This window comes from Anopheles cruzii, chromosome 2, assembly GCF_943734635.1.
Source record: "Anopheles cruzii chromosome 2, idAnoCruzAS_RS32_06, whole genome shotgun sequence".
NCBI lineage: Eukaryota > Metazoa > Arthropoda > Insecta > Diptera > Culicidae > Anopheles > Anopheles cruzii.
Genome location: NC_069144.1, coordinates 31405451 through 31422544, shown reverse-complemented (window position 1 = coordinate 31422544; position 17094 = coordinate 31405451). Strand labels below are relative to the sequence as shown.

The window sequence follows — 17094 nt, the reverse complement described above, 5'->3', positions numbered from 1 at the left end:
GTACAGACGATAGTTACGGTACGGCTTAGCTGAAAACCATCTGAACATGGGGAGCATGTCAATTTACTGGTAACTCAGCCATCAACGATATCGCTGTTTACATGTTTTGCAACACGTGCTGTTTCTCGGAATAGATACGGGTAATATTTCAACAAACATAATGACATTTTGTGGGGCATCAAATGGTACCGATAAGTGAATGAAACTACTGTTGACGCAACTCCTTGAGCATCACACGAACGCTAGCCAACGCAAAAACGAAGGCCGTGTTCGCTGTTCGACCGATAAGAATTGTGCTCCGTTTGGCATGAGCAGCGGCTGCAGAATAAATAAGAGCTGTGGTTCAATTCGACAGATCTAAACGTTTGCGTAGTTTGCTTTTAGCCGTTGCACATTTTTACACGATTCCCGTCCCTGGGCGTCGCGTCTGGGCCTGCTGTATTGACATGTTGATAGCGTTTTGATGAAATAAGCCGCGGCCGGCTGCACAAAAATCCTAATGATGATCCTATACGGCCGTATAGCTAGGTATTGCCGGTAGAATGTCACTTTTAGTTACTGATAGGTGTTAATAAGATAAATTTAGCTTACCATAGTAGTTTGATTGGCTTGTCTAAACTATGAATCTGATAATGTGTTCATAGTACTTTTGTCGCATTCTCAGTCGTCTGTCGAATTGTTGCACTTTCCATTTCGGTCGTGTTGTCTTGCAAGCTGTTACTACTTATCTCGACCGTACCCTTGCTGGTAACGGAAACCTCGGGTTTAGCATACTCTTGGTCCCAAACTTTTGGCAGACCGATCTCTAGGCCGCAATGTTCATATCCTGGGGTTCCACAAGGATTCCATCGTGGAAGTTTGATTATTTTTTCGTATAGTTTGATACCTGGACTGCGAGTGATACGTGTCTGTAAACGTGAGACCAATGGATATAAATATATATATATATTTTTCTATACAAACCAAAGGCAACGCTATGTTCCGACCTGACTATGAGCAACTAGCCGAAAGTCTTGTGTCAACAGACTGTGCGTTTCTCCATATGTAAGAAGATGTTCTAGAGCTGAAAACTGATCTTCATTTGGCTCGTAGCGACCATAATCGCCCATGAAGCAAACCGCCAGTGACTTGTTGGCGTACGCATTCGCCCTATTCCAGCCACGTCCAACGTAGACATTACCGTCTCCACCAAGCTGTGTCGAACACATTCACGGATATTAGGATACTCTTCTATGTGCTGCGGGGTTCAGAACAACGTACGTAAAAATTACTTTGTATGTCTTGAAGGCTCTTTTCGGCGATAGCGGCATCTTGGAGCGTTCTCATCTTGATGGAGCACGTGTGCACGTTCATGCACTGCCGCGAGTGCACTCCGATGTGTGTGATCAAAACGTAGGGAATCGGGGGAACCAGCTCGTACTTCCCCTGCACTCCTTGCTGTGCTCCCCAGTTGTACCGGTCAATGAGCATGTGTCCATTGCCCAGATTTGGGACTAGTCGGATAGAAATTTTAATCCTTTGTTCCGTGCAACGTAATGATTAAGTGGGCTTGCTACTTACTAGTGTAAGAAACATAATTGTTACCAAAAATCGTCCCTTCATCATTGGGCGCTTCGCGGTCAGGAAGCGACTTGTAGAGAAAGTAGAACGAAATGACCAAAGCTGCTGCGACAAACAGTAGGATGACGCCGTACACGATATACCGCTCGTACTTTATGCTGTTTGTGTTGTTCGGCAGCAAAAGATTGTTTTGATTGTTCTGTCCATCTGTAATGCGAAAATAATAATTTACAGAGAATGCACATCAATCTATCATCTTATATTTGGTCTTAAAGTCTGGTCTTCGTTCAATCTTAGTGGTCTTGTGGTCTTGGGCAACCTTTTTATAGTCTTAAATTGAAACATTCATTGCACACCAAATACATTTCACATGTTGTTTGGTTGATTTTCAACATTGCATCCGATTTATTACATTCAATATTATGTCTATATTGATTTTATACAGTCATTTACAATAATGTACAATAAAATTCCGATTGCTGAATCTGCTACCATTTAACTACGCTTTCCGAAATCCAATCTAGACTAGACTAGAATGCCACACCATTTGTGGTTGAAATTCATTCCTCTTCGGTTGTTTTTCGCGTGCCGATCATGTGAATTGTAATTCCGTTCCGTTCATTAAAGAGCCTTTCTTCGTCCCAAACAGCGGGATATCCCAGTTCAGCTCCACAGTGAGAATATCCTTGAGTGCCACACGGGTCCCAGCGAGACAGGCGTACAATTTTGGCGTATAGTAAATTTCCTGGGCTCGTTGTGTTCTTTGTCTGCAATGTAAGCACAGTTTTCCATTAGCTGAGATAACACACCTACTGTAGAGCAGCAGTATGCTGACCTGCTGGCGTCCCACGAGTTTGTAGTCTGTAGCGAGCGAATTCTGTACGACGCCGTAAGTGAGCAAGTGTTGCAGGGCAGAGATCTGAGAATCATTGGCGTCGTGGCGATTGTAGTCTCCCATAAAGCAAACCGATAGTGTACGATTGTGGTACGAGTTAGCTATCCTCCAACCGCGTCCAACGTAAACGTTTCCGTCGCCACCGATCTGCAGATGAAAGGCAGCTTTCTAGAATAGCGATGTTTGCATATTTTTTAACATAATCGTCATGGATGACTTTTATGAATGATGTTCGTATCGAGGCGTGTGTGAGAATTTGCTGATCGCTTACATAGAAGTTGCTCGGCAGGTCCGGTAGATGTCTTTCACCAATGGCCGCATCCTGCAGGATACGCAACTTATTTGAGCACTGGTACACGTCTGTGCATGATTTCGAACTAACGCCTATGTGAGTTACGATAACATACGAAATGGGTCGTTTAAGTTGAACGGATGCGGAAACATCATCCTGGGAACCCCAGTTACGGCGGTCGATGATCATGTGACTGTTGCCAAGGGTCGGTACTGCGGAAGGGTCAATCTGGCAAAGTTACTGGAAAATTCGTCCACCAACAAGTCACCAACCGCTTGGTTCATCCCTTTGTTGGCTAACTGATCATTTATACTTACTGGTTCGCGAATCATAGTTACGATCGAAGTTAATGTCTTGCGATGGCGTAAGGTCACTTGCCGTGCGGGTCTGATTGATAATGACATAAATTGCAGACGAGAATCCAATGATGGCAAAAAAAATCAGGGCTCCGTAGATGAAGTAACGTTCCTGGCGCAGAGTGGATGGTACCGTTGAAGGCAAGCTCCGGTTCTGGTTGTTGCGGCCAGCTGCACATTTGCATTAACGATGCGTGAGGAAAAGGTAATCAAATTCAATATCGTCACCCCAACATTTTTTCATTGAAGCATTTTTAAGTAAATGAAGGTAGCTGGGCGATGTTGCCTGAAGTGTAAAGATTGGTCTGGTGTAGGCGAAAGTTTTCTTTAAATAACTTCGTCAACTTGTTCAATAACGGTTCAATAACGTTGCTACGCCGTTGGTTTTGGTAACGGCCATAGTGTCGATGTCGGCCACGGATTGAATGGCATCAGATGGCACGGTATGTTTCAGTTGGTATGCTTTTTTAGCGCATGAATTGTGTCAATAATCTGTTTCCTCTTGGCAATTACCAGTTGCACTATTTTCCAATCGCTTTTTTGACCGGCCGATCAAATACTGGCACGATCCGCGAGAAGTTTAACTCATTCTAGCACAAATGATAGACTTTATTGCTCACAATCTACCAACAAAAGATACATCATATTAGATCTGCTGCAATGGTTGAATAGAATTCAAGAACGCTGGAACGGAGAATTCAATGCTGAAATGGATTCTAGTAGACGACTGTACAGTGATTCGACCAGTACGTCGCTCCTGAGATAAACGATATAAACGCTGGAATGAGCTAATCCGTCCAGGAAGGTTGAATAATAGCCAAACAAGTAAACACCGAACCGAACGTGTAAGGAGTGGCACAGCTAGGCCACTTTACATCATGCTTCCACTTTGAGACAAAAAATGTGGCAAAGTGTAGAGGTTGTCAGAGTTGTCGGAAAGAAGGAATACTTTTCCATAATGATTCACACACATCTTGAATTGCTAGCGAAACTGCATGACTGGTTGGGTAAGTTCCGTTGTAGTCCGGCCGGCCACCGGTCGCTTGAACATTGCACCGATGTTGTATAGTTTCCACTGCCGATTCCACCGTAGTTCGTCGAAGATGACGCGATGCCAACCGAGCTGGACTCGTTCGTTTCCAAAGATATTGCACGAGATGATGGGACACCAGCGGATGACGTCACGGCCGCCGACGGAAAGGATGACGCGGAATGTGTTGCGGGTGTGCCAGTCTGGGAGGCAGGCACCAGCGGTGACGATGATTTCGAGGTTCTCCGATGGTAATATTTACGCTTTCGCTGGAAAAGATTGGCGGCCGTCGAGGCAGAGCTTGGCTGGTTTCGTTCTTTGTTGTGAATTTTTAGTAACAGTTTCATGATTTACAGCTTTGCATTTTGCTTTTTGCGCACACTCTGTAGTAACACCGGACACACAAAACTACCACTGTAGAACCAGCGGATGACCTTCAACACTATCATTGGCCGAAAATAGCACCGTTTTCTCGCGTATTAGAAGTGCATGGTGTTGTTTCTACTGTACACTAAACCGGCGCATCGGTTGAACACTTTTGGAGAACTTCTTGGGACGTGTTACGCCGTCTTCTTGTAGCATGCCGAGCTGACTGAACGAACGGATAAGCGTCCAGCGGATCAGCAGCGCAAAAATGGTTCAAAGCGAAGCGTCCATCCACGAGGCCACGATGAATTTAAATTCAATTAGCGATCGAGCTCGTTGAGGACGTCGTGGACAGTAGGCGACTGAAACATCGCGGATAAGCACCCCGACCGACAGAATGCCGGGCATGACTCCCATAAATTTTAGCTCAACTAAGAAGCCGCTTCTAATCCGTTTTCAACGTAGTGTATGACACGCGAAACACAATATCGTATACAACCCGAGCACGCTGGCGTCAAGAGATCAACGACGGTGCAATGCGCGGAATTTCCAGACACAAACTGACGAATTGTTTGATTGTGGAGCGATGGACCTGTTTCGCAGTCCATCCGACAGGGTATTGGTATTGTGGCTTGTAACTCTGGATGTGACTACTCGCGTTAGTGTTGGTTTCTGGTGCTCCGGTTCGTTCGCTGCTCATCGGGTTTTTCCTCCTTTCAATCGAGAAGATGACCAATTCAAACATCCAACGAATACAAAATGTAAAGCGATTGAAGAGGCTTCAAAAGTTCTAAATAGTTGACAAAAAACATTTATCAACCATTGTTTGGATAAGTCGCAAATTACAATCATCCATCGACGAAAGTATAAAAAAGCATGTTTTTTTAAGTCATAGAGTGTGAGTTATTAATCGTTGGTTGGTTCGTTTTTGATGAGAGCCAAGTTTCGCTGACAAACTATGCAAGCAGTTCGTGAATATTAGCGAGTGTCACGTACTACCTCGAGATCTGACTGAATTTCGTTCATGTGTTGGTCGGAGTAATGTATGCATTAACCCCAATTTCCCATTTCTATTGTATCAACTAAACTGCGGATTCATTTATTGTTCGTTACAATTGTAACTGCCAAAACTTACTTGCAACTCTACTGGCTTCTACGGTTGCATCCATATACTGATAGATAGTAACGGCACCTTGGTACTGGTAGTGTGTCATGGGCCCAATTACCACGTCGCTAGAGTTCGATAAGTTGATCACGCTCGTAGCTGCCGGTTGTAAGCCATCGGTCGTAGTGCCGCTTGGCGTCATACCGTTCTGATGGTTTCCAGGAATGCCCGGATTGTTTGCGGTTTGCTCGTACCTTGCCCCAAGTGTTTGCGGACCAGCAGGCATGGAGTTGTGCTGCTGAAAATTGTTGTACCGCGGATGTATGCGCGTTAGGGCAGCCGCTACCGATTCCGGCATTGGTGAGGTCGTTGACGTATCACTGTTCTCCATATTACTACTTTGTCAACGAACAGAACAGTTTAATGTATGCTTATCACGACTCCGCACGCATGCACCACAGTAAACAATACTAGCGATCGCTATGAGATCTGGCCTGTTACTGAAGGTAGAACCCTGAAAGGAGTTACATTCAAGTTTCGTCTCGTTCGTATATGTGCGAAGATGTTGGCATCTGTGAGGAGCGTTTGTAGCCGGGGCCAAACGTGATCGTGAGTTATCGCATAACCACGTGGGATTTTTTTTACTAGCGGTGTGTAATTAGTCGCGTTCGAACAACGAAATACACAAGAAAAATTCTATCGTTCATTTTCTGCGTGTGAGTGGTGTATGTAAAGTACAGAAATTCTCTAGTTGTTAGGTTGTGATCTACGTACAAAATATATTGGATACTCCTGCTCATTATGCGCCTTATTAGTTTTGGCCTATTGGCCTATTGAAGCAAATAAAAAGGATCTCTCTCTCGTGGCAGTGCAAAGTAAATAACTAGTGTTTATTCTTAGTAGTGTTCTTGCTGTCTATCTGGGACTCATCGATTTCACGCCGTTCCCTTTTTAAATTTTTGTTGTCGCTGCATCTTTCATTGTGTTGAATTGGGCGCGCGAAGTGTTGGTATCTATTAAATCTGTAAAAGCTCAGGTGTGAAATACACTAAGAAGCCATTGGAATAAATCCTAATTTTATATCATAAAGGGTGCCTGGGAAGAACAGTAGCTTCTTCTTTCGCTTTTTTGTAATAAGTTAATACAAGATGTTTGTTAACTAAATGCAGCATACGAAATAGCAAGGCAACTATGTTTATATTGTTACACTGTTGCTACCAATAGGAGCGCCGAGGAACAATCGCATTCCTGCCCCTCCGGCCTTACCACAGCAACCAGTGCCGGGCGTTAAACACTCGCTAAGCATATATTTCTTATTTTTCTTTTAAATTCGAAATTTGTATCGTTATGCTACGGAACCTTACAACAGCTCAAGATTGTTCGTCCATTTCTGTTCTAGCCAAATTGGCAACACTGCTACTGACGTTTGGAATCAAACATAGCTGTCAAAAGGTTTGTTTACAAACCTTTCAGCGCGGTGGATAAAGAGTAAATATTACCGAACCTCTAGATCAAGATGGAATCAATGGAAAATCGCGGCGCTGTGAATCGCATAAACCAAAAGAATGTGAAACAAATTGGAAAAAATCTGAGTGTTTCATTTCAGAAGTTTAGTGCAGAGCGCCCCGAAGAGATTCTCAAAGCGCATACGAACGAATGTCCTACAGCGTTGGCTCAGTATGTGAACGACTTTGCGTTTTGCTCCGAAAAGTGTGCCTTGGAGAGGTTGGAAAACAGTCCGGAGTTTTTACAGTGTGCCTCATGGAGCGCTTGTTTGGACTCTGTTGGTTTTCGTGAAACTTGCAATAACGAGCTACCGTTGGCACTCAAATCGATAGCATTTACTGAAACGTTTCCGAAACCCGAGCAGGCTAACGGAGTAAATTTTCAGATGCTCTACCTCAACTTGGCATGCATGATGATGGGTCAGCCTATACGATGTATGAATGGGCCCACAAGAAAGGTGTTGAAACAAGTTTATGAGGTACGTTCGTGCTTAAATGGTAGATGTGTTGGACAAAAGTTTGTTTAATTTATTCTGTATAACATTTTTTTTGCAGCAAACGGTTCTCAAAATTTCGCAAACGGATCACAATGAAGACATAACCTTACTGCACGAAAAATTGAAAACAATGGCCCCTCCAAAGAAGTCGAAACGAAAATTGCCGATAATGAAAGACTTGAAAACGTTTTTCTCTGATCCAAACATTAATCTCTTTCAAATTCCCACGGAAAAGATAGTGAAAATGGATAGAAACATCTCAAAATGAGATACATTAAGCAGTCGTCAATATTTGCTTGTTTGATTGTTTCACTACCATCAAGAGAAACAAAAAAACATTAAAATATACTAAGCTTACAATAAATTACAAACTCGTAACAGTGAAATCACGCCGTGGTTGTTTATTATTTTAAATTATTTGATCATGGTTATGACAAATCTTGATATAGTTAGTTAACATTTCTTTTCGACATCAAACTCAGTTCTTTTACATCAAGATCTTAAGAATGTTTGTAGAACATCTTTTTCCACATTTGTGTTGAATAGTGCTGGTCAGGCATTGCAGTGTACAAGACATCATCCAATTGATCGACATTGTTAGGAGGTTCGAAAGCGCTTGCGGAATTTAATCGAAAATATGGTACGGTATACAATATAGAAAAAATACTTTTATTGAATGACTTACGAGGAACCAATATTCGTTTACTTATCTCTAAGCTTCCTATTTTGCCGTCGCTCATTTAGGAACAATATTGAAAAAACAAAATGTCTGCACGACATCGATTCTTTAGCTTTCATTCGTTCACTACTACCTGCCATGATGATGTTAGTTGTATAGCGACACATTTTAGCAGAATTCGGTGTAAAAGATATATAAAAATAGTGACCAGTTTGCTTTTTAATGTAGTGTTTTTGTTGCGTTAAAAAATGCGCTTATCAGCAACCCATTCTTTTGTTAGCAAAACATCGTTAAATAATGTTACAAAATGCCATACAGCCGAACTTCCCGTGGCGTTGCGCTCAACTGTATCGTATAAGTTGTATTTGTATAATTGTGCTTTTGCTATGAATCATCTTGTATTACTAACCGTTAGTTGTTTTGTTTTCGAAATGTGTATGCTGATATAATTCTTTGCCTTACACTATCTTTTAAGTCACACACATTGTCCTACCTACATTTAAACACTGATAGTTTTCATAGGTTCCATTTATTCATGAATCGAACTTGGCTTGGATCTGCTCCGATATGTAAGACTGAGCTCACTTAGTATGTGGTTGTAATCATGAATGAATAATTGTCACGTTGAATGTTGGTAGTAGGATTGTCTGGATCAAGGTTGTTGCAAGCATACACAGTCATAGTGCAATTTAGCGGCTCTCTAGAGCAGACTGCTGATGCTGGCACGAGAGTTTGTTAACATTATGTTGAACAGCTGCCATATCTGCCATTTTTATGCAGCGGAAGGATTCGGGATAGTTTATTAAAATTTCTCATGTGATAAGCGAAGTTACAAAAATACTTGTGTATGTTAAGTTTCTCTTTGGGTGCTATATAGAACTATTCATTTCCGTTCTCAACGATTTACAATATGATGTTCCTTTCGAATCCTTTCTAGACTTCTCTGCCATGTTCAATAACCAACAGTGCCATCTCTACACTCTTTTGTATATTTTTTAAGCCTTCTGAGTAATATTTTCCGTGCAAAATTGGCAACGGAACGATCCCCGCATACATATGTTTACTCTTATAGCATTTTCTTCGTCCTATGTCCAATCTTCCTAAGCCCTGTAGCTATGATATGTAGAAAATTCAAAATACTCGAACAATGTTTTACTTATCTCAATGGCAACATAAACATCCCACTGATGAAATTATCACAGCAACATTACAAAACCAAATGTACGAATGAAGACTTGCTTTGAAAGATCGATTTTAGCCAAACGTATAAAAATCTTGTGCATCAAGCTCGAAGGGGGTATCTTTCGTTTCGGAGAAATAGAAAATTCTACACGTAGCCTCGACTGGCTGGCTGGCTGGCTGGATTGTTAGAAGCAGTGTGGTTATGCTAATTCTAGTGGAACAGTTGAAGATAGGTATCATATTAATGGATTGTCTTACAGTTCAGATACATCTGTTGGTATTTTTGTGTTAATCGCAAGTTTCAGCGCTTGATGTTAAAGTTTTACGATGTTGCACTTACAGCAACACGCAGGCATATTACCAGCTCACATCGCGCCTGCGGCTGGTTTCCTTCACTTCATTCTATCTAGTGTTTAACCGGTTCGAATTTCACTTTTAGAAGACAATCAATGTGTAGTGGTACGGTTATGCCAATGATATTCTATGTGAACGACATTGATGGATTAATTGTGCTTATCTTAACGTGTCTTGCTTAAAAACTTCATTCAAATAGATACGTTATACATATATTAAAAAGAAACGTACACACCGTCCATCGTGGATCTGTGGGGTTTTGGTGTGCGCGGTACGTGTTTCATGAATACTTGTTAAATTCTCTCCTTTCGAAACTCTCTTACATGTTTTTAACAGTGAACTCTAATCTACAGTATTCCATTGGTGCCGTGTTGTTTGGTTATTTTGGTTTTATAAAACCTTACTTTAACAAAAATCACCATTCACCGGCGATATGCGATATGGGCATAAAACAAGTTTCTCTACAAAAGAGTACCGTCCATCTGTTGAAGCTACGTTAAATATAAAGAGTACAAAAAATTGCTCTCACGGATCTCACGGATTGAATGGGCTTTAAACTCAATGTACCATAGTACCTTTTTGACAAAATACATAACGTTGTCTTAGGTTGGATCCAATTTCATGTGTGCTACACGTACAGCATAATTAGCTGCTCGTAGGTACCTCAGTGTGGATGTTTCAGATACGCATCACGTGCTACATTAGTTGAGCAATGGTTACAAACCTACACAACGAACGTTACCTTACAAATCTGGTATTAATCTTAGGTGGCGTTTATAAGGAAAAACGTACATTAGGACGCCTTCGGACGCCCTGTGATTGTCAAGGGAGCCTTCTTCGGTCGGTCGGTAGTGAGGTAAGGGTTATCGTTCCTCTGGCAAGGTATATGGAAACAACAGTTTGTCATTGACATACAACAAACACACATTAGCAAGTAATGCGTCCATGTATCTTATATTGTTATGTTAGAAGAATGTGGGGAAATGGGAACAAGTTTGATATTCACTACGTAACAATACTTGATTAACAATAGATATGTGAGATTTAAAATTGCACATTGTTCTACTTAAACATTTATATTGATCATTAATGATTTTACCGTACGCCCTGCGTGAGACTAGTACAGATTCGCCGTTTCTTAACTCGTTGATTTTACCGCCGCGTACTTAATCGTGATTTTATTATGCATACTACATACTACTCGCTGGAATAAATTAGAATTAACTACGCAAACCTTGTTCAGAGTTTTGTTTTCCCCTTACTTTAAATTGGTATTACTATGGTCAGCAGTCAGTAGTACTATGGTCAGTAGTGAGTGATTGTGTGGCTGGGTTTGTGTGTAAAATATTATTCAACGCGTAATTCGTTCATTCTTCGTATGTACAGTGTACAGCATACAGTTTGAAAAAGAGATGGCAATGAAAAATACGGAACCATGCGCGAATAGGTAGCGGTGACAACAACTGCGACAATTGGTATAAGTTTACTTCATAATTACCCAACATAAACTATGATCGCGGACTTACATGAACTATTTAATTTATAAGATTGTCGTTGAGTAAGCTATTGCAATAATATTACTGCAGTTGCCTATTCGTTTTGTGATTGTACTTAGCTTAAACTGAACAACATTCTTGTTTTTCTCTAACTTTATTGTTTAAGCTTTTATAGAGATCTCTAAAACTGTGCAAACAGATTTGATAACATTCCAAATGATTATATTTTCCAAATCGCTTGTGTTGCTTGGCACACTCTTTGGTTTGTTCTTGGGGGATTTCATGATGGCTGATGTAGTTTTATTTGATAAGTTCGTTTCGAAGGTTGATCATTTCCCGCTTTCACTTTACACAATCTAATGTCTATTCATTGTTTTGTTGGGTCGTTAATTTGCAAATTAACAGATTGTCGAGCTGGTACCATCACTTTTCAAGAGTCACTAGTATTTGTATCTCTTGTTGTGACTCTACTGTATCTATTTTACCAATAATAGAATGGACCAATGGACGTAAAACATTTACGTCCAGCGAGGTGAAATTATGTCAACCCATAGGCATTCTAAAGAGCATTTAGGATTATAGAGGATGAACACTTTACACACATTACACTATTACTTCTATCCATTTTGAGCACTACCAGTACAGCAGTTCGCTGTAGGTAAAAGTTTCACCAAAGAACGTCTTCTGTTTCTTTTTGCGTTTCTTATACGACGACCATACGACTCGTTTGCATTTACGCCAAACTTTGTGTATTAGAATTTAAAAAATGTTTTGACACCGCCAGACGGTGAGTTAAAGCGAAGGATCGATATTTCTATGTTCGAAAGATTCATGTTACTACTTACTTATTCGGCAACCTGATTCTTGTTACCTTACTTGAAGTTCAACTTCGTACCCAGCTCTACAGAATGATCCGCATTGGCGTTAGTGGACTTTGAATTCGCTTTAGAGTAGTTGTTTGAATTGGAGCAACACTATTTGAGAGAAGATTTACGTTGTCCCATGTGAGTGTCAGACTCGAACACCTGAAAACCATTTGAAATGGGCGCCAGTGTGCGAGTGGCGCACGATAACAACGTCGTGCATTTGTCAAACACTATTGCGATTTATTGGAACACACGCAGTGACAAGTTTTAGTAAAAGTGTAATGAGGGTGCTTCGAAAAAAACCGAATTAAGCCGAAGACTATCGCAACAATTACCAAAGGTGCTCGCAGTGGGCTGCTAATGATTGTTAGCATGCAAGCAGAGGTATTGAGGTGGCTAGCTGAAACTAACGATTACCACCGCTACCGAATAAGGTGGGTGATTTGGCTGATGACGTACCAACAGTAGGCAAAGTGGTTGGAGAAAGTAGAACCGATACGCGCGAGGTTGTAAAATTGGAGACATGCGTTACAGACGAAGCCCTGGCAGAACCACCTGTGACTACTGGTGGGGTTCCGAAGCTGTTCGTTCGCCCACCACCAGGAGAAACGGCCCGAGAATTACTAGGCGATGGACATTTGGTGGTGGTCGTGATGGGTAACGCCGTGGGACAACTGATTGTTGGTGTTCTTGCGATCTGCGTGATGGACGAAAGAGTTGTTGAAGCATCGTTGACCGTGATGGCGGAGGTAAAGTTGGCAAAGGTGCCTGTACCGGTTGTGGCTAGCTTGCTGGTGTGAGGGACTGTGCTAGTGGTGGTCGTAGCAGTGTTGAGGGAAGTTGTTGATGCAGATAGGGCTCCCTGTGGTTTGGCAGTTGTTGCCTGTGGACTAGTGTTACTGCTGACCGTGAATCTATCTTTAGTCATAAGTGCGTACAACTGTCGCTGCAATTCAGAAAGGAATGGTCGGTTTTTGTGTTTTTTTTAATTTGGAGGAATGAGAGTTTGACCATATGCGAAAATAAAAACAACACATAAACGATGAAGAAGGAATGCACATGAAGATGTTTAGGTATGTCGGAAAGAAGGAATAGCATAAGAAAGATGAAATGGAAATAGGTATGATCAGATAGTAGTAAAGAGTTCAGATTAGAAGAAAGAAAAAAGAAAAACAGTAAAACTATCATGAGGAACTTGAAGTAAGAGCGTGGCTACGTTTGCATAGCATCTATCAACAGTCCATAACTCCAATGCACATATACACGAAACACTGAATGTTATACACGATGCGACGAATATGGATAGTCCGGGACTACATAAAGAAATCAATGAAGAAATAGTTTTGTAAGATGAGAGTACTTCCAACACATATTACGTATTACACATGAAGGAATGGATCAACGGTTTTGCAGCTATTTTCGATCAATGTGGGTCAATCAATCTTTCTGGTTGGTTTATTTCGTTCAAAAGGTGAAAAGATGTCACATTGATATCGAAACCTAAGTCATGTAGAATTCATATTATTAAGAACTAGAGTCTTTGAGTTTAAATTTTAGGACAAGGGGTTTTTGAGTTTAAATTTTAGGAGCAGAGCAACGTTTCAACTACCGTAATGGAGTTTTCAAATACGCTCATTAACGTCGAATTAGGAGACTATGTTTATAGTTGCGCTATTGCAACAAGGTTGAGATAGAAAAAATAGACCAGCTGTGTCCTAACACTATTGCTAACCAATTTCCAATTGTATGGTAATAGACATATCCAATTGTATGATGCAACATGCAAGTGAAGAATAACACATTCTGCGAGTGGGAAAAAAGGAATTATAAAAATATTGATGGCTATGAAAATTGGTGCAGATGATATGTAAGTAACGAGATATTTATGGTAAGGTTTCACAAGGCGGTAATGATAATACGGAAATAGCCGAAGAGACTAGTTTTTCAATTATTGCACTTTAAAACGAGTTACGCTAGACGGTGCAAAACACCATGTGTTTATGAGAAATTTGGGCATGATTGCAGAACTATTTTGATTGATGGATTGATCACATTACTTTAAACCAACGATAGTTTTCAAATTTACCACACCCGAGCGCCAATGGATAGCCTATATTCCAATTTCTGTTTCCTAATTCACAGTTTATATTCTGATGATAGGTAAGGTTTAAAAACCATAGAGAGGTTAATAATTTGGTTGGATCCGTTACTTTTTTAGACAAAACTGTACAACGCCCCCAGTATTACTAACCAATGTCGTACCAAGCTGTTCGTCAAGTAGAGAATTAATAATTTTGACATTTTTTATGGCAATTCGAATCAATGATGTCATCAATCACTCTATCTCATTTGCTACACACGTAATAAAGATTTACAAGTAATCGTATCATAAATATGATGTACTTCAAACATCTACAGAGAACAAAAAGAAAGATTCGTTTCGATCCAACTGCTAGATAGTGTGATAACTAATGTTAATCACATTAAGGTTAACTAATATAAACAGCTTGTCAATAACGTTGGACAACTGGCGACATTACATCATTGTGTACGATACTATAAGATACTATGGCTAGTAAACTACGCCACTACAGGCTACAGGCCAGTATGCAGTGAGCTGCTCATCGAAATAGAAAAGCGCTCTCACTACTGGCTAACACTACATTTCTCTACGTAAACTGATATCTGGCTGAGCTCGGCTTACCTCGGGTCGTTTTGCGTGTACGATAGATTTGACACAAGGACAAACTTTGGCTACACGTACGGAATTGGTATGGGCTACAGGGGTTGTTGAATTCGGGAGCTACAAGTTGTCCATACCAGGTTCTACAGTGGGATTTAGAGGCTGGACGGATAACGGTGCTTGGCGGAGGTACTGATAGTTCCCAGTAATAGCGATGGATTTTCTTGTGCCTGTGGATTCTTGCCAAAGAGGTGCATGTGAAGCTAAATGGGTCTGGATTTGTTGGTAAGCAGAGAAGATGAAACGCTCTGTTATGCCTCAAATCCCAACTACAGTCTCCAAAACACCGGGGACTCTTCAATATGCTGGTGCAAGTGTGCTATCCATTGAATGTAAACGATGACAACTGTGTGATGGTGTGCTTGAACTTCTTGTTTGTAAGATGGTTCAGTAGATGCAAATTAACTTATGCTTCAAAGCTTATAGCTTTGCCACTTTGCTTCTACGTTAGTTCTTAACGATCATTGTCCATGCCAAATAAAGAGGACGATCGCGGGCGATTTTTAGTAACTTTTTCCAGTACGGATTTGAAGTTTTTGGTGTTCAGTATCTGAAAGTATACAGATTATTGTGGTGAACAACAGGTGAGGTAAGCAGCCGGACAGTTGAATGGTTCTTTAATGGATGGATGGTGGTGGTGAACAGACATGCATTTGACTGTGGTGGGTGTTGGAAAAATCTCCGTACATACTCTTGGGGTGAAGAAAAAAATATATCATATTTTGATTTATATCGCGGAAAAACTAAACGATGCTTACGAAACAATTCCATCGCGAGACCAGCGTTGAAGTGAAAAAAAAAACAGTGACCGCGATTGAATAACGAAAAATGTATATACTTTGTTAGCCAACATTTCAGATATACGTAAATAGTATTGTAAATATCTACTGTCATGGGGATTTGCTATTGGGTTTTGTGGGAAGAATTTTCGATATTTGTGTGATGTGATATTCTATCCAACTTTTACAGGTTCTACTGAATACACTATGCTCTATTGATACGATCTTACTTGTTCAAAGTACCGTTATCGAACACCGGTTTCCTTTCCGAAGACCCGTAGAATAAGTAGTGTTGCGCATCTAAGCTTTTGTATTAACCCAATTCGCACCGCCCAGTGGAGAGTGAAAACCTCATGCTCGTTTTTAAGAAATTGTCTATCCTACCAAATAACACATCAACATCCGCGTGAGACCAATACGATACTTCCATAGGATGAATTGGTGCATTTCGGGTCGCTTTCTTTGCGGTCTGCGCGTTCTGCGTGAGGCTTTCGTGTATCTGTTTGATTCTGAATTGTTTGATTCTCGTTGTGCACTGCAGTGTTGGTGTTATTACGATTGATTCCCATAAAGTTTGGTGCACAGATAAACTTTGTTGATAACCATTTCGCCGTATGCTAACATGTAAGATTCTGATCGTAAGATACAGATAGAAACCGATGTGCTATGCTATGCTCCAAGTGCAACACACGTGTTTTCACCAGCTTCCATCATTAGGTGCGTTGTTTACCAGGCCTTATAGTCGTTGCTTTCGCAGTACTGGTGTTATCATTGTTAGATGTCGTGTTGTGTGTGTCCTAATTGGCAACGCTACCCTGTTGGTGTCTCGTTTATATTTGTTAACATGTAGGCATACTACCGTGGACATCGACATGAAGTTGATTCACATCTAATGCTATTGGCACGCGCTAGCGATTCAAAAAGTAGTTGAAATTATAGTTCAAGCGTAGAAGAAGCGACAATAGCGATAGGTTGAGCAAAGACACACAGCAATCGGCCGTAGCGCATGACGATAGCACAGTCATAGCACGAGTTGAGACACAATAGGCAGCATAGAGGGTGTCCGAGGGAGTTTTGCATCCGTTTAGTTCTTCACAGAGCTTCATTTGCGTTCGCAACATCGACAACGCACACATGGATTATGCACACATATTGGAAGGCTCAATTACAGGATGGATGTGCGGATGGTAGAACCGATGAGTGTCACAGAGGAGCATGCATTGACTCCGACGTCAAAAGTACTCTCCGAAGTGGCGTGAAGAATTGGAGAAACCTTTCCAGTGCGAGTTCTGGCTCCGTTTTTCGTGCCCATGTTTGGAACGCACCGCAATGCACTTTTGCTCACTTTCCGAGTACTTGCCGCACGGCATCGTCCCAACGGGAGCTTGC

At 41.1% G+C, this 17094-nt stretch overlaps 4 protein-coding genes across 4 annotated transcripts in view; 1 reads left to right on the top strand and 3 right to left on the bottom strand.

Moving 5' to 3' along the window:
- Positions 1–638: 638 nt before the first annotated feature.
- LOC128278882 (peptidoglycan-recognition protein LA-like) lies at positions 639–2055 on the bottom strand. The gene is made up of 5 exons (XM_053017608.1): positions 2004–2055; positions 1561–1767; positions 1261–1493; positions 987–1193; positions 639–908 (listed from the first exon to the last, which is right to left on the bottom strand). The coding sequence occupies exons 1-5, from the start codon at positions 2053–2055 to the stop codon at positions 639–641; spliced, it is 969 nt and encodes a 322-aa protein (XP_052873568.1).
- Positions 1990–5995, bottom strand: LOC128278880 (peptidoglycan-recognition protein LA-like). The gene is made up of 5 exons (XM_053017607.1): positions 5635–5995; positions 3065–3274; positions 2727–2959; positions 2396–2602; positions 1990–2327 (listed from the first exon to the last, which is right to left on the bottom strand). The coding sequence occupies exons 1-5, from the start codon at positions 5993–5995 to the stop codon at positions 2121–2123; spliced, it is 1218 nt and encodes a 405-aa protein (XP_052873567.1). The 3' UTR covers positions 1990–2120.
- Positions 5996–7086: 1091 nt separating this feature from the next.
- Positions 7087–7965, top strand: LOC128267997 (uncharacterized). The gene is made up of 2 exons (XM_053004981.1): positions 7087–7588; positions 7665–7965. Exons 1-2 carry the CDS (start codon positions 7121–7123, stop codon positions 7872–7874), a joined length of 678 nt encoding a protein of 225 aa, XP_052860941.1. The 5' UTR covers positions 7087–7120; the 3' UTR covers positions 7875–7965.
- Positions 7966–12589: 4624 nt separating this feature from the next.
- The window catches only part of LOC128268277 (SCY1-like protein 2), a 48205-nt gene continuing 43700 nt past the window's right edge, over positions 12590–17094 (bottom strand). The window contains exon 19 of the mRNA XM_053005326.1: positions 12590–13129. Coding sequence (XP_052861286.1) covers positions 12590–13129 — 540 coding nt within the window. The remainder of the gene's footprint in view (positions 13130–17094) is intronic.

Bases quoted from the DNA above. Each gene is read 5' to 3' on its own strand.
- LOC128278882 (XM_053017608.1), bottom strand. From the start codon at position 2,055: ATGGTAGCAGATTCAGCAATCGGAATTTTATTGTACATTATTGTAAAT. The intron at 1,768-2,003 runs GTATAAAATCAA...TTCGCATTACAG, and splicing joins GTACATTATTGTAAATGACT to ATGGACAGAACAATCAAAAC. The intron at 909-986 runs GTCGGAACATAG...TCACGTTTACAG, and splicing joins GGCTAGTTGCTCATAGTCAG to ACACGTATCACTCGCAGTCC.
- LOC128278880 (XM_053017607.1), bottom strand. From the start codon at position 5,995: ATGGAGAACAGTGATACGTCAACGACCTCACCAATGCCGGAATCGGTA. The intron at 2,960-3,064 runs GTAAGTATAAAT...ACCCTTCCGCAG, and splicing joins TAACTATGATTCGCGAACCA to TACCGACCCTTGGCAACAGT. The intron at 2,328-2,395 runs GTCAGCATACTG...CTTACATTGCAG, and splicing joins AACTCGTGGGACGCCAGCAG to ACAAAGAACACAACGAGCCC.
- LOC128267997 (XM_053004981.1), top strand. From the start codon at position 7,121: ATGGAATCAATGGAAAATCGCGGCGCTGTGAATCGCATAAACCAAAAG. The intron at 7,589-7,664 runs GTACGTTCGTGC...TTTTTTTTGCAG, and splicing joins TGTTGAAACAAGTTTATGAG to CAAACGGTTCTCAAAATTTC.